Source organism: Tetrao urogallus, assembly GCF_951394365.1.
Source record: "Tetrao urogallus genome assembly, chromosome: 9".
NCBI lineage: Eukaryota > Metazoa > Chordata > Aves > Galliformes > Phasianidae > Tetrao > Tetrao urogallus.
This window is the reverse complement of record NC_136822.1, coordinates 2,281,013-2,295,246: the sequence shown is the minus strand read 5'-3', so window position 1 is coordinate 2,295,246 and position 14,234 is coordinate 2,281,013. Positions and strand designations below refer to the sequence as shown.

General features: G+C 43.4%; 1 protein-coding gene across 2 annotated transcripts in view; it reads left to right on the top strand.

Annotated features, from left to right (window-relative positions):
- DGKD (diacylglycerol kinase delta) overlaps window positions 1–14,234 on the top strand; it is a gene marked incomplete at both ends in the record, with an annotated part of 51,807 nt that overhangs the window by 18,356 nt on the left and 19,217 nt on the right. For both annotated transcript variants that reach the window (XM_079540064.1, XM_079540065.1), the window contains 6 exons: window positions 8,118–8,222; window positions 8,857–8,989; window positions 9,879–9,985; window positions 10,514–10,639; window positions 11,813–11,915; window positions 12,420–12,582. In XM_079540064.1, coding sequence (XP_079396190.1) covers window positions 8,118–8,222; window positions 8,857–8,989; window positions 9,879–9,985; window positions 10,514–10,639; window positions 11,813–11,915; window positions 12,420–12,582 — 737 coding nt within the window. The remainder of the gene's footprint in view (window positions 1–8,117; window positions 8,223–8,856; window positions 8,990–9,878; window positions 9,986–10,513; window positions 10,640–11,812; window positions 11,916–12,419; window positions 12,583–14,234) is intronic.

Here is a 14,234-nt window from a genome sequence, read left to right as displayed (position 1 = left end):
TGCAGAAGGTCAGGCTTGAACTTGAAGCTTGGACTCATAGGGATCAGGGAATTCTATATGGTTTGGCATGTGCTCAGGTTCCCCAAACTGCCCTATATTACCTCAATGCTTTGAAAAAGATGGGCCTTAAATGTACCCTGTAGAGAGTAACTGGACTTCTAGCTTTGCTGCTACATCTTCCTCCCCAGCGTGGGATGAGAGACCTAAAGAGTAGATGTCCACTCAGAAGCGGGCAAAAAGACTTCCTAATAACGGGACGTGCTTAGTTACACCAGGCTGTCACCAGGTGTCCTGGGGGAGGTGGTTCCCCACCCCTCTCCTTCTCACGCAGGCTTGGATTGCCTTGGTAAGGTTTGGAGAAGAGAAAGATGAGAGAAGAAGGTTTTTCCCTCCTCTCTTTAAACCGTCTTTTCTAAATTGGAAAAAATTACAGTGCCCGCTGGCAAGTCAGCCTTTGCTGGGGGTTGTTGTCTGTTCCACACCCATGTGTGCACACATTCAGAAATCGTACGCTCTCTGCTAGTGCACTTCATCTGTTTATATTGGCAGCTGTCAGAATTTCCTTTACAAGCAACTGAAATACGACTGGAGCCGTGCATTGCCGTGCCTGGGATCGCTCTGCTTTTTTTTCCCCCCTCCTTTCATTAAGTGCAGTTCAGTCCCCATTTCCTATCAGAACCACCGCAATTTCAACATACTTTGCTATTTTAGTCGTTTGTAATCCAGGCTTCAGAACAGTTTTTTCGGCTTGAGAAAAAGCCCTTTGGTAAACAGACCCTTCTGAGTCACTGTTAGTCAGTGAAAATAGTCATATAAAATCCTTTCATGTCAAGGATTCTTAGAACTCCTAATCCAGCCTCCTGCAGGAACTGGTCATTAGGCTGCTCACACTGGAGAGACAGCAGTTCTGCAGAAAAACACATCTGAGGGAGGACACATCGGAAGGAGAGTCAGAGAGTCTGGAAGAAGTTGCTCTGGGTGGGGAGATCTGGTGATTGCTGTCTGTTACTGAATGGCTCAGCAATCTGCTAGAAAGTTTTGAGAGAGAAGAAGCTGCTGCAAGTGAAAGAGGTCAGACTGAGAGCTATGAACTTTGCTGTGAGATGGGATAGAGGGCTGGAAAGTGAAGGAAGGAGGCTGCTTGTGAAGAGCTGTTCCTTGGAGGGAAGTTCACTGCTCTGAAGTTAATGCCTGTTACTGCCCATGTGCCTGAGCACTGGGAGCAGGTATTTGATAGCCTGTTTGCTCTGTGTAACCTTTGTGCCGTGGCTGGGGTTTTCTCTGGTTCCCTGAACAAGCCTGCAGATTCCAGTACTTTCTCCCCTTGCAGGTGAGGACATAGGCAAAAAAACTGGCACACCAGAGGTCACTTGGGTGTGTGGTGGGTGTGTTTTTACATGCTGTAGAAGAAAGACTTCTTGCTGCATGCATCCTGCTCTGTTCTGATGGGGAAGGAAAGGCTTGTGAGTTATCACAGAAGGAGCTCCGTCTGGTTGCTGTGCCTGCAGTGCTTCCACCTTTGTTGTGCATGTAAGAGAACATGGGGTGGTGAACCCAGGGTGCAGAGCTGCTGGCTTCCTCAGGCTGCTGAAGACAATTCCTGTCCTTCTGTGTTAGCTACCAGCCTGTTCATCTCAGCAGAGCTTTGGGGTTTTGAGGAGCTGCTAACAATAGGCTGTCAGTAACAGGTCATTTTCCAGCTGTATGCAAGGTCTTCTGTTGCTCAATACTGTGATTTACTGGCTGCTAGCCTTGATGTGTGTGAGACCACTGAGCCAGCAGCTGTACCACTGGGGAGCACTGACCTGCCCCTCCGTTCCTCATGTCTTCGCTCCTGTGTGGACAAATAGGAAAGTTTCTCTACAATATCCTTCCAAAGTGCACTGCTGTCTTTGAGCAACATGGTTGTATTTGGGAACTGTTCCTGGTGGGACTACATCTTTCGGAAGCAGATAAAGATAAGGCTGCATGTGTACATCTGCTTCATGAGGAGGAGAGCAGGGGAGGATTGGAGCTGGCACTTGGTGCTGGGATGCTTTGGCACTTGGCATGGCAGCCCTTCCCAGTTGGTGCTTTGTCATCCATGTAGATCTCTGGTGATTAGTATGCACGGACTACCAGGATTGTCTGCATTTTATACCCGCTATCAGTGACAGTGTTCTTCTTGCATAATGTAAATTTTGACAGCCACTAAGTGGTTCCAGAAGTCCTAAAATCTCCGTCTGTCTGTGCTCCTCTCACCAATTGCCAAGAGCAGGAATGTGCCTTGTTTAGGAACAGCAGAGTTTCCAGAAGCATGTAGGAATGTGACCCTGGTATGAGAGATGATCATTTTCCCAGGGAACTTGCTGTCTGGTCTGCTTTCCCACTGCTGCTATGATAGATAGGGAGTGGGAGAAAACACAGACAGAGGGTCAGCATGAGCTGGGCTTTATCTGCAGGCACAGCACAGCAGCAGGACAGGCCATTGGCAGTGCTTGGAGAAGGTGGCTTTACAGCATGCAGCCACCGGGCAGGTGAATTCCATACTGCAAGAAATGAATCTAATAATGCAAAAAAAAAAAACACTCCTGAAGTGTTTTAGTACAGTTCTTTCCCCTTCAGGGTAGCATCCAGGTTTATACATGTTCAGGTGTGCTTTAGTGTTTGTAAATATGTTGTGATTCTTAGGTCTAGGAAGTTGTAACTAACCTCAGCAGTGGGTTATCAGGACTGAATTTACTGGCAAAACTGGGTGAAGGCTGAACTGCAGATGGGAAGAGAGATGCTCTCTGTGGAGGTGGACATGTCTCCATCCCCCATGCATGTAAGGGCTGATACTCGTATTATTTCTCTCTTCAAATGACAGAGAGCCACTAAAATCACGTTGACCAAGTTTTGTTACCCTAATGCTCAGCATCTCATTGTTTTAGAATTGACAACAGCATTGTAGGCTTTTAAGTGTCAGGGACTGGTTGGAGCAAAAAACTCACCATTTAGTTTTGCTTTCTTCTCCATTTCATAGAATGACAGAAGGGTTTGGGTTGGAAGTGACTTGGAGTCCTGCCAGTCTCTACCTCTGCCATGGAGAGAGACACCTTCCACTACTCCAGGTTGCCTAAAACCCCATCCAAGCCTTCTTTTTGACCTAGTGTATTTATCTGGGAGGCAGCACTTGCTTTTCAGGTTCATCTGTTTTGTTTTCATGTGATTTTGACATGGTGTTTTTGTGTTTTCTACTTAGCACTTGCAAATGGTGGTGTGGACTTTCACCCTCACTCGTATATCACTTTTTACATGGGTTTCAACTTGCACTTTCCAGCCTGTCTTATTCAGTGCTTTGAGATCCCACCCGAGAGAGCTCTGTGGAGAGAGACGTGGGTCGTTTGATTTCTTCCAGAAGTTAAGATTGGACGCAGCAAATCATTAAGCACAGGAGTCATGCTGTTGACCCTTCCTACTTAAGTTACAGTTTATATATATATATATATATATATATATATATACTCAGCCCATTTTGACCACATTCAGTGCATCTGCTGACTTTGCTGGCTTGTGAACCCTGCTGATGGGCACAGGTGAGGTGTTTTTACATACGCTATCATTCACTGCTGCCTGAACAGGAGCTGAAGTGGGTGAAATGGCTGTTCATCCTCACTGTAACTTCACCCAGTCACTTCCTGAGTGTTTGTGTTCATGGGATGCCCGGAGCTTACTCCGAGATACAGAAGCAGAGGCAGTAGTTAGTTACAGCTGCTGGCTGTTGTCCCTGCCTTTGCCATGTGTGATCAAGCTGAAATTTTTGCTTGCACCAGCACCATTTTCTTAGCTGTTTTATTTTTATAGTCGAGTTCCTTGGCCCGAGCTCCAGAAATTCCTGCTGTCCCTGTATCCAAATCAACAGTTCTGAATAATCTGGGATCTCTTTGGGGGATTTATAGCTAACACCTTTGAACACAAAACTATATTTGAACGGGATATGAGTAAAAAGGAAGCAGTCAGAGTGAGCAGGTGTTCTCATGCACCCACTTTTAGCTCATCCGAGAAATGTATAGCATCAGAAAAGCTATATTTAGCAGAGCTGGGTGCCCCCCCGCTGCCACTTCCCCCCCCCAGCACAGCCCCAGCCAGCTCTGCCATTTGGGCACTGTGATCTGAGCTTGGCTTGCTGTCTCTTGCAATCTCTGAACTGACCAACACCGCTCTGATAGCAAACCGTGCACTGAGACAGGGTGTTGGTTTTGCTGAGAAGCTTCTGGGCAGCCAGCAAGTGCCGAAGGGGAAGCGGGCAGAGGTGGCAAAGCTGCCTTTGGTGGCAGCAAGAGCAGAGATGAGGATTGTCCTCCAGCTGGTGGTTGCTCAGGATAGAAAGCACCGGGGGGTGAAATTTCTATTTCCAGGGGGCAAATTTCTATTTAAAATTTGGGTCTAACATAAGTAGTCTTTTTTTGAGCTGCCTTTCTAATCCAATTATTCACAGCTGTTCATTGGGGAAGGACATCCAGGGACATCCAGTCCGTTTTTAGAATGTAAAATGAGAAAATTTGGGGGGTTGGCTCTGTTGTTTGCCAGCTGGCCTGGTCTGAAATGTCAGTAACAAAGCAGTGTTAGTTTTGGATGGGAGTGTGTGGGTCAACATGGGGTGTGGGGCGAGATGAACAGCCTGCTGCGGGGCATGCACTGCTGGGGAGGGGATGGGGGGCTGAGGGTAGCTATGGATAAGCATCAGGGGAATATCAGTATTTCAAGACAGTGGAGAAGCTGTGGTTAGTTTTTTTGTGATTGTAGTTTTGTTGGTTTTTTTTGGATTTTGAGTGATCTGGCTCGTTGAAAACTTGGGCAGACTTGGGCAGCTCCTCTGCACAGCAGTGCTTGCTTGGGGGCTTTTGTCTGCAGCAAAGCCTTTGTGAACGAAGTTGTTCCTGACTGGAAATATCTTCAGGCATTCCTGACTGCCCTATGGCTCACAGGACTGATAGCTGAGGAGCAGGTTTTGTTCTGTGGCTGTTAAGGAGCTCTTTGCTGTCAGCATCAGGACTCAGTGAAGTCACTGCGTGCTGAGCTCAGGGCCCAGCTGCAGTTGGGTGGGCACCCGGCTCCTGCAAGGACCGAAATCTGGAGAGCCACACCCAGAGAGCTCAATAGCATTTGGGATCCAAAAGTTATGTTCATTCTTCATATTCCCTTTTTAGGAAGAACGAGCGTTTTTAGTTTACGTAATTGCTCATATCGAGATAAAATTCAGAGCTGTTTCAGCACAGGAGCACTCAGAGTTCTGTCAGTCCCCAGGCAGGCCAAAACTCTATGAGATTATAAATAAATCCTAAGACTTTGTATTGTCATTACATTTATTTTCTTTCTGACTCCTATCAAGGCACCCCCCCGTCCTAGCTGAGAAGCAATCAGATCGTTGTTATTGTGCTCTCCCTTTATATGAGAACAAGAGGTCAGTGGATGACATTACTGCTTTGTAAATTTAGAACAAATAAAAGGAAATGCTACTTCACCTAGTGCGTCGTCATCCTGTGGAATACACTGTTCCAGGATGTTAGTCAAAAGCTGTGTCTGGAACATAAAAAATAGCCAGAGCATGCTCCTAGCTGGCTGCATGTGCCCCAGGGGCTGCCCGGCCACATGGCTCAGAGCAGCAGCTGCCTGGGGGAGGACAGCTTCTTAGGGGGAAGATTGCCAGGGCTCCTTCTGGTGGTGAGGAGGATGGCTTCTTGCTGATGTGGGATGTCAGACTGATGAGCCTCACCCAGCCAGCACAGAGTATATAATGGTTCCTGGATTCCTAGTTATCCTCAGTAAAACATTTAAGTGTAACACCACTGCAGGTTAAGCAAAAAAACAGCTCTGTGTGCTTGTTTCGTTTTTCCAAAGAGTCGTTACCCTAGTTATGCTTCAGTCTTATCTGTCCTTCACAGTGAATTGCCCCAGTTGGCTCTCCTTAGAACAAGAGTGAGGTCTGAGATTGTATTCTACTTCCCATCTCTGATAATACTGCTAAATCCCAATGCAGATGTTGATTTAGTGCTGAGTGATGGTGAATGTTGTTCATAAATTCATCTCGCACAAAGCGGTGTTTTATTTACAGTTCTGTAGTTACACAATAGACCCTTTATTTTAATTCTGTGACTTTTTGTCTGGATGGTTCAAGTATGAAGACCTTGATCTCTGTGTTTGTCCTCTGCCTTACGAGCTTATAACTTTATTTGTTCAGCAGAAAGTTGTCTGATGCTGTGCATGGAGATTTAAAGCTGATGCATGGATGTTTTCAGGTGTTGACGATTCCTCTGTTTGACTCTCTCCAGTGATCCAGGAAGTCTGTATACTCACACTGAGCTCTTGGCTAAATTCTCTGCATTTCTGTCTTTTATCCCATTGGCTTAGACTTCACGTCTGCCAGAGTGACTTAAAAATAATGCTGTGCATTTGCCTTTTTTTTAACTGAAAAGAGAAACAGGAAAAAGTACAGCCTTGAATGAGTGCGTTCTGTTGATAATTAGTGTCACCAGCTGTTTTAAATTACTTCTTTCCTTCTGCCCAACAGCATGCCAGTGACTTATTGAGTGAACTTGTAGCTCCTCATCCAAAATTGCTCTTTTTGAAGCAATGAAAGGTCCTTGGAAGCTTGGACTTTCCATAGGGTACTGCTGTACGTAGGCAGTTATGGATGTTCAAGCATGGGGCCCTGCTCTGCTTAATTTCTGTTGGATAGTTTTGTTCAAATTACAACATGCATGCTGAAACTGTGCTTCAAATAGGGGCCTCATTGATGTTGGTGCTTGTAGTGTGTTTTTCTAGGGGCTGGCAGTACGTCTCAGTAAAATCTGTTATTGCAGGTGGATGCTACAGTCTGTCCTATAAAAAGAAATAGATTCTGAAAACTAAAATAAAGCAGAATCTTCTAGATGCATCTTTTTTTGTATTGATGCTACATCTGTATTTCTTACCATGCACTCCAAGCCATTTGGACATCAGCAAGAAATTTAACTTTCAACTTTTGGTGTTTTTAAGTCTGTTACATGGATCATAATGAGAGAAGTGAGAAAGAGTGCAGAAAACAAGTAGTTAGCAGGTCTTATACAGGGGTGTGTGGGGGCTCTTCGTGTTCCTGAGCAGCACCCATTGGTGTGCCTGGGGGGGGGCACACAGATCATCCACCTCACCTCATCCTACTTTGTGTTTATCTTGAGTTTCAGATGATGGACACAATCTGCTGGAAAAGCAAACCGTATGGACAAATATTTTTTTTCTTAAGAGTTATACAGTGTGCAGGGGATGCAGAAGGGAAGGTTTTAGAGTTGACACATGAGAGAGTGTTAGGAAGTGTGGGGAAGAAAGGCTTTTGTCTTAGGAAGAATAGATGTTGGTTTATTGTCAAGTCTGGACCCCAGCTGAATGGACAGCCCTGTGGATGTGGTCCCCTGAAGAGCCTGGAGCTTTTATTTCTCTCTGCTACTGCCATCTGATAAACCAAGAGAGCATCAGTGGTAGCTGTGTGGAAGCATGGCTGCCTCCCTGGGCCGATAGCATCCTTGGCAGGGGTTTGGCTACCATGGAGCAGCAGCCCAGGGTAGAAACACATGTTCCTTTGAGATCACTCTTGGTATGGCAGTCACTGAGCTGTTGAGATGTTGGTTTGTCTACCAGTTTTAGGATTTTGCCCTCTTAAATGCCCAGTGTTGTACTTTTGGTCTGATACACGAAATGTTATCTAGTTTGTTAATTGATAGAAAGTGGTGTATTGTGCTGTTAACAAAGTATTTTAATGCTGTTGCCAATTTAAAAAGTACTTAAAAAAAACAACTTAGAGAAGATCTGCACGTGCAGTATATTAACTGTTTCTGTTCTGTGCTTGATTGGTGTTGTGCTATTACTGATGTGAGACATTTCCTTACTCAGTTCTGCATTGAGAATGAGAACTAATATCTCTATGGTTCTATAAATTTAGCAGAAGAATTAATGTAAGCTATGGTAGAAAAGAAACATAATTGAAAGATGTAAATGACTTGTGTTGGACAGCTTGTTACCTCTAGAAATAGCATCAGTCAGCTGTGCTTACAATAACATATTCTCTCCCTGTCTCTCACTGACTTGCCCAGTGTACTCATTAATTGTCTCTCTCTCTTCAGATTATCACTCCATGTCGGAAGCTCATCCTTTGTGCTGATAACAGAAAAGAGATGGAAGATTGGATTGCAGCACTGAAAACTGTACAGAACCGTGAACATTTTGAGGTAATGGGAAAATGTGTTCATTGTACTCTGTGCGTCCTCTCCTAAGCAACAGCTTGTTATGAAACATAAAAATAATTATTCCATTGTCTTTTCACTCTTCAGTTAACCTCCCTGTCTTAATTCACATCTTGCCTGCTTGCTGTTTGCCTTATTTCTGTGTATCTGTTCACTTTCTGAGGCTTTCATTAGACCAGCAGTGCCACCAAAAAAGAGCTGTCTGTGTTCTCTCCTTGAAGCTTGTCTCCCTGTTGTCCCTCTGCTATGCTGGCACAACCATTCCTCTGCTATGCAATGAACTGCATCGGGGAACTGGTCCTGCTGAAAACTGAATTAAAAAAAAAAAGGGGGAAAGGGGAAGAGGGATCAACATCAGCAGATAAGTTCTCCAGCTTGTTTGCATATGCACACTTGCAGTGAGACAAGCAGGGGAAGTAGCGCAGAAGTAAGCAATCTCTTCTGGCTTAAAGAGCTTCTGGAGCTACCGTGTGTAAACTGCACGTGGCCAAACTATTCCCCAATAAAAGCATTGCATTTCTGCCTTTTCTCACTGCTGTATGCAAGTCTTTGTTCTAAGGGGAGAAAAAAATCTTGTGTTGCTACATTAGATTTTGCCATAATACATTTATTTTATTAGTCTACCCAGTACAGCATGGACCATTTCTCAGGGATGCACAACTGGTACGCCTGCTCACACGCCCGGCCAACATACTGCAATGTGTGTCGGGAAGCGTTGTCTGGAGTCACGTCACATGGGCTCTCATGTGAAGGTAAGTGTTGCTTTGTCTTCTGTTTTGGGAGCTGCGTTTGATAGCTTGAGGACGTGTCCTAGAGCACTTTTCAGAGGAGTATTGTTAACAGTCTGCAAGAAGGTGATGTAGAAAAGTACTGCATAATAAACTTGAGGGAGCCACAGCCTGTATGTGAAACTGGAGATCATTATTTTTGACCTGGTGCTGCGTCCCTCTGGCTGGTGAATCCCTTTTGGCTTCTCAGACAAGTTTCACATAGAAGTCAGAATGGGATTCTTGGCTTTTTTTTTTTTTTTTTTAAAGTAGAAATGATGATATCTTCTTATTGATTTTAGTATTGGGCTTGATGATAATATAGCTGATTTTTTTTTTTTTTTTTTTCATTACCCAACTACTGCCATCCCTTAGTAAAATCATACTTCTGAAATTAACAAGGATGTAATTCTCAGTTATTAGATAAAATATTAATAAGAATGCTCTTGTTTATAATAATATTTATAAGAACTTCCTTGTTAAATGCTTAAATAATGCTAGGAGGATTGGATTTTATTTTTTCAACTTTCAGCAGACATGCCTGCCTGGACTCAGCTCATACCTCTAGCATGAATGAGGCTACTTCCACACTCTGTAAAATGACGTAGGAGTGTCTGACTTCATAAATCATGCCAAGTTGAACAAGGTGATAGTGAAACTTTGTACAAGCAACTGGTGAAATTGATGAGGCAAGAATTAATAGCTAGCTCATCTTACTTAGTATGCTTAGAGTTGGTAGTTTTGGCAGTGCTAACAAGACTGATGTGTGCCCACGCTTTCTTTTGGAGCCAAGTATTCAGGGGAAAGCTTTTGCACAAACTGCCACATTATATGTTCTAAAGCTGGATTAATATGTTGTTCTTTTTCTCTCTAGTGTGCAAGTTTAAAGCCCACAAGCGGTGCGCTGTGCGGGCCACCAATAATTGCAAGTGGACAACTCTGGCCTCTATTGGGAAAGATATCATTGAGGATGAAGATGGGGTAGGCATTAATCTTAACTCTTCTAGCCTTAACTTGTTGTGGAAGCACTGGTATGTGCTTTCTGCACTGTACAAATACCACTTGTGCCTTTATGAGTTAGTGGTGTGGAATAGGCAAGAAATTTGGTGTGAAAAGTCTGACCAAGGCAGTGAGGACTCCTTAATAGCAAGAGACGCTTGCTGTGGGCTAGGGGGAGTTTAGTTAAATGGTTGGAGGCATGTGGAACCTAGTCTGAGTTTTGGCAAAGGAAAGATGTGAGGTTGGAACAGTATCTTGTTGTATCGAATGTCTGATGCAAGTCTTTATTTCCTGTGTAACCTGAGGTGAATCACCTGGTCTCTGCTTTTGAGCATGATACAAACTGCCAAAAGAGATTTTTAGGTGTTTTCTAGAAATTGCCTGTGCTGTCCTCAAAGAGTGCATGTTAAGACTTGCATAGTGTATATCTGAAAGCCACAGTGCATCCTGCAGCCTTGAGTTGCATGCTGGTAGGTTCATGGTGGTTGTCTGCCTCTGCTCCATTTGTAGATCTCAATGCCACATCAGTGGTTGGAAGGAAACCTGCCCGTGAGTGCCAAATGCACTGTGTGTGATAAAACCTGTGGCAGCGTCCTGCGTTTGCAAGACTGGCGCTGCCTTTGGTGCAAAGCCATGGTAAGTTGAATGGACACGATAATTCCAGTAAAAGGGTAGTCTTGGATCAGCTCTGTGGTTTGTTCCTTTAATGAGGTTTACTTGAAATGAAATCTCTTAACAATGCTGGCAGTATTTGCTCTGTAGGACTTCACTGCTTTCTCCAGGTGATTAACAGGCTGCAAGAGGTAGGAATATAAATTGTGCTGAAAAGCACCACTGTGATGCATAAAAGTAAGAATGGAAATTAATATCTGGCTTCTCTGCAAGCTCATTTTCTTTTGATAGCGAGCTTTTGTAGAAGGATCTAATCACTGTAGATATGAATCAGTGCCTCAGGTATGGGAGATCTCAGATTTTAAAGAGCTGCTATTTGGCATTTCTGCAAGTTGAAAAAATGCATCAAAAAAGATTACAAAGAATACAACGCTGTTTTGATAATAGTAGTTTCCTTTCCCACTGCAGTAGGTTTGTCTTGCCTAAGCACTGTAGTGTACAGGTCTTGCTATGTTTCCAGTTGTCTTTGAGATTAATAAGGGAAGTGTTACAAAGTATGAGTTTATGAAGTGTTACGGGGGGATGCTCAGACCCCATACAAACCCTCTGTCTTGCAGTCTTCTAATGCCTTAAGTGCCTTATTCTACTTCAAACTTACTTTTGTGTAGCTTGATTAATCCCTTCTTCTGTCAGTTCTTGTGTCCTTCATGTGCTCCTGCCTCATCTTCGTGAATTTCCAGTTTTCTCTTTCGTTGCTACTTTTGATCACAGAAACATAGACTGACTTCCAGCCTCCTGCTGGAGGAGGAATCCATCAGGAATCCATCAGATCAGGCTGCCCAGCTGTCCAGCCCGGCCTTGAATGCCTCTGGGAATGGGACATCCACAGCTTCCTTGGGAGGAGATTTTGAAAGCACAGCACCTGAAGGCTCTTAAAGTGACACAGTTTGTTATCTGGTCCTCTCCAAACTCACAATGCTAGTCTTGTGAATTCAGATGTTGGAAAAAGTACATATTAATGTAGAGTAGAGGAGAGTTAATAGAAGCCTGATAGGTCATTCTTTAACATAACCTGATTGACATTTCCTAGGGATCTTTCCCTCTTTCTTTCCTTCTTACCCTTTGAAACCTCTTGTTGGATGTTTCTTTGTACATCACAGTTCCCAAAAGGATCTGAAATGAATTTGTTTGTTTCAGGTGCACACAGCATGTAAAGAGTTGTTGCCAAGCAAGTGCCCTCTTGGGCTATGCAAAGTATCTGTCATTCCTCCTACTGCTCTTAACAGCATTGATTCAGATGGTAAGTATCATTACTGAGTAATGCTTTCTTTCTCTTCCTCTCAGTCACAGTCCTTCCAGTTAACACTGTTAATGCCAGATTCAGTTGACTTAAAATTCTGCTTTGGGTGCTGCTGCAATTCCAGATTAGAAGATCCTGCTGAATTATGGTGTTGAGCTCTTTGCTTTCCTTTTGTATTCAGTTTATTACTCTGTCAAGTTTTTTGCTGAGCTGCAGCTGTTAACGTTTATGAAGAACCAGCTCTATTGCAGAAGTGGTTTGGGAGGGCTGGGGAAGCTGCAAAATTTGGCATACTGTTAGGTGATAAGTGTGACATTTGGCAGGATGAGCTATGGTTCGTGCTGGATTCAGGGCTGTGCACATTTGGCATGTACCCAATGAGTGCCACAAGCACAGGGAATGTATTAACTTCTTCAAACTAGGGTACGGAGTCTTTGTTTGTTTGTTTTTTCATTCCATCTCTTGACTTTTCCTCCCTGCCCCTCACGTCTTTCCTTAACTCAGGTTTCTGGAAAGCTACTTGCCCACCTTCTTGCACAAGTCCTTTGTTGGTCTTTGTCAACTCAAAAAGTGGAGACAACCAGGGAGTAAAATTTCTACGGAGATTCAAGCAGCTACTGAATCCAGCGCAGGTATTTGACCTTATGAATGGAGGACCTCACCTTGGGTAAGCAGATATTCTGTAGAGGTATACATTCCTTGTGTAAATACCAGCAAAGCACATGGGACTTATTTGATTATAAGCTCATCCTCAAATGTAAGAACTTATTCCTGAGAGAGGAGACTGGACACATGAAATTTGAGGGACTTTTCCCCTCTGAGTGTTTAGTGCTATTGATTAACTCAAAATATACGCTCTTGAAAAAGACTGTTGTATCCATTTGTCAGTAATAGCAGAACAGCTTGAGGGATTTTGGGGGAATTCCAGCAACACTCCCCTGGAAGAAGACCAAGCACGGAAAGATGAAATCCAGAAGAAGTCCGACAGTGAACTTGTAACAGACATCTTGAAATTTTATCAACGCATGTTAAGTTAAATCAACTGAACAGTCAGATGTCAGAGATAACAAATGAATACTGTTAAAATTAGATAAATCCAGACATAACCTGGTAAGTGTGTGAACCGTCCATCCTTTAAAGATTTAATGGCAAGGGTGATAAAGTGTCACTTCAGAATGCTTTCAGTTGCTTCTGCCTAACGATCTAAGTGGCATTTCAGATTTGTTTACAGGATTTCACTAGAATAAGTTTTGACTGAAGAAAATGAGAAGAGCTGTGGAACAAATCCCTTTACTGTGTTTCTGCAGCTCTGTTTAAGAAAGAAGCTTGATCTCTAGTTTGCTCCCTCTAAAAGTTTCTGTTACATTGGATTTGAGTAACTTTCTTATGAATCAGTGCTTTTTATAATAAGAACTAACACAGGGTGAACCTCCATTGCATTTTTCTGTATTTAACTCAAAGTCTGTGACCTGCAGATGCAGGGTGCTAAATCTAGGAGTGTCCATTCTGGGATGAGTGATCACTAAGAGCTGCTCCAAACTGTTATTGGTATCATAAGAAGTTGTTCCTTGCCATAGTGCATTGCAAAAGACTGACCTTTAAAACTGCAGTGTGCTATCCAAAGGATGTGCTTGGCTGATAAATAATTTACAGAGAACTTTTAAAATTAAATATTTTTCTTCTTCCTCACCCCAGTTGGACAGTGCCTGTAAGCAGAAGGAAAGGAAAGGAAAGCTGTGGTACATACTTCTCAAACAGATTGCTCTTGTTTGCTTTTTTTAAAAAGGAAGTGATGGTACAGATTAAAGGCTGCTTCTTAGTAATTCAAGTATTCTAAACTTGTGTCAGTCAAATTGTACCATAAGATGTTGTCATTGCTGATAGATGTATCAGTAATGCTTGAAGAAGTAAGGATTTTCCTGTGCTACAGCAAATACTTTCTAGGCAATAAAGAATAGATTAAAATGAATAAATAAAAGCAGGCAATAGTTCTGGGAGGTGTTCACTGAGAGACACAGTTTCAAACAGCTTTAGGGGAGGTTGCTTTTGCATCTAGTATTCTGGAAAGAGTGAATAAAAGAAATTCACACTTGTCTTGGAGTGCTGTTCGCTGCATGCAGGACAGATGAGGAGCCAGAGAGTTGATTGATGGTGTTTTCCCAGAAGAAGCTCTGGAGCTTGTGAGGTTTTATATACTCTTGTAGTTGTCTGCTTTCTGAATGACTGCATCAAGTTCCCACTCTACTACAAGTCTTGCTTTAATTGGTGTGGCCTTGAGTACAGAGGCAGTGACATCAGAGCACTCTGAGCAGTGACAAA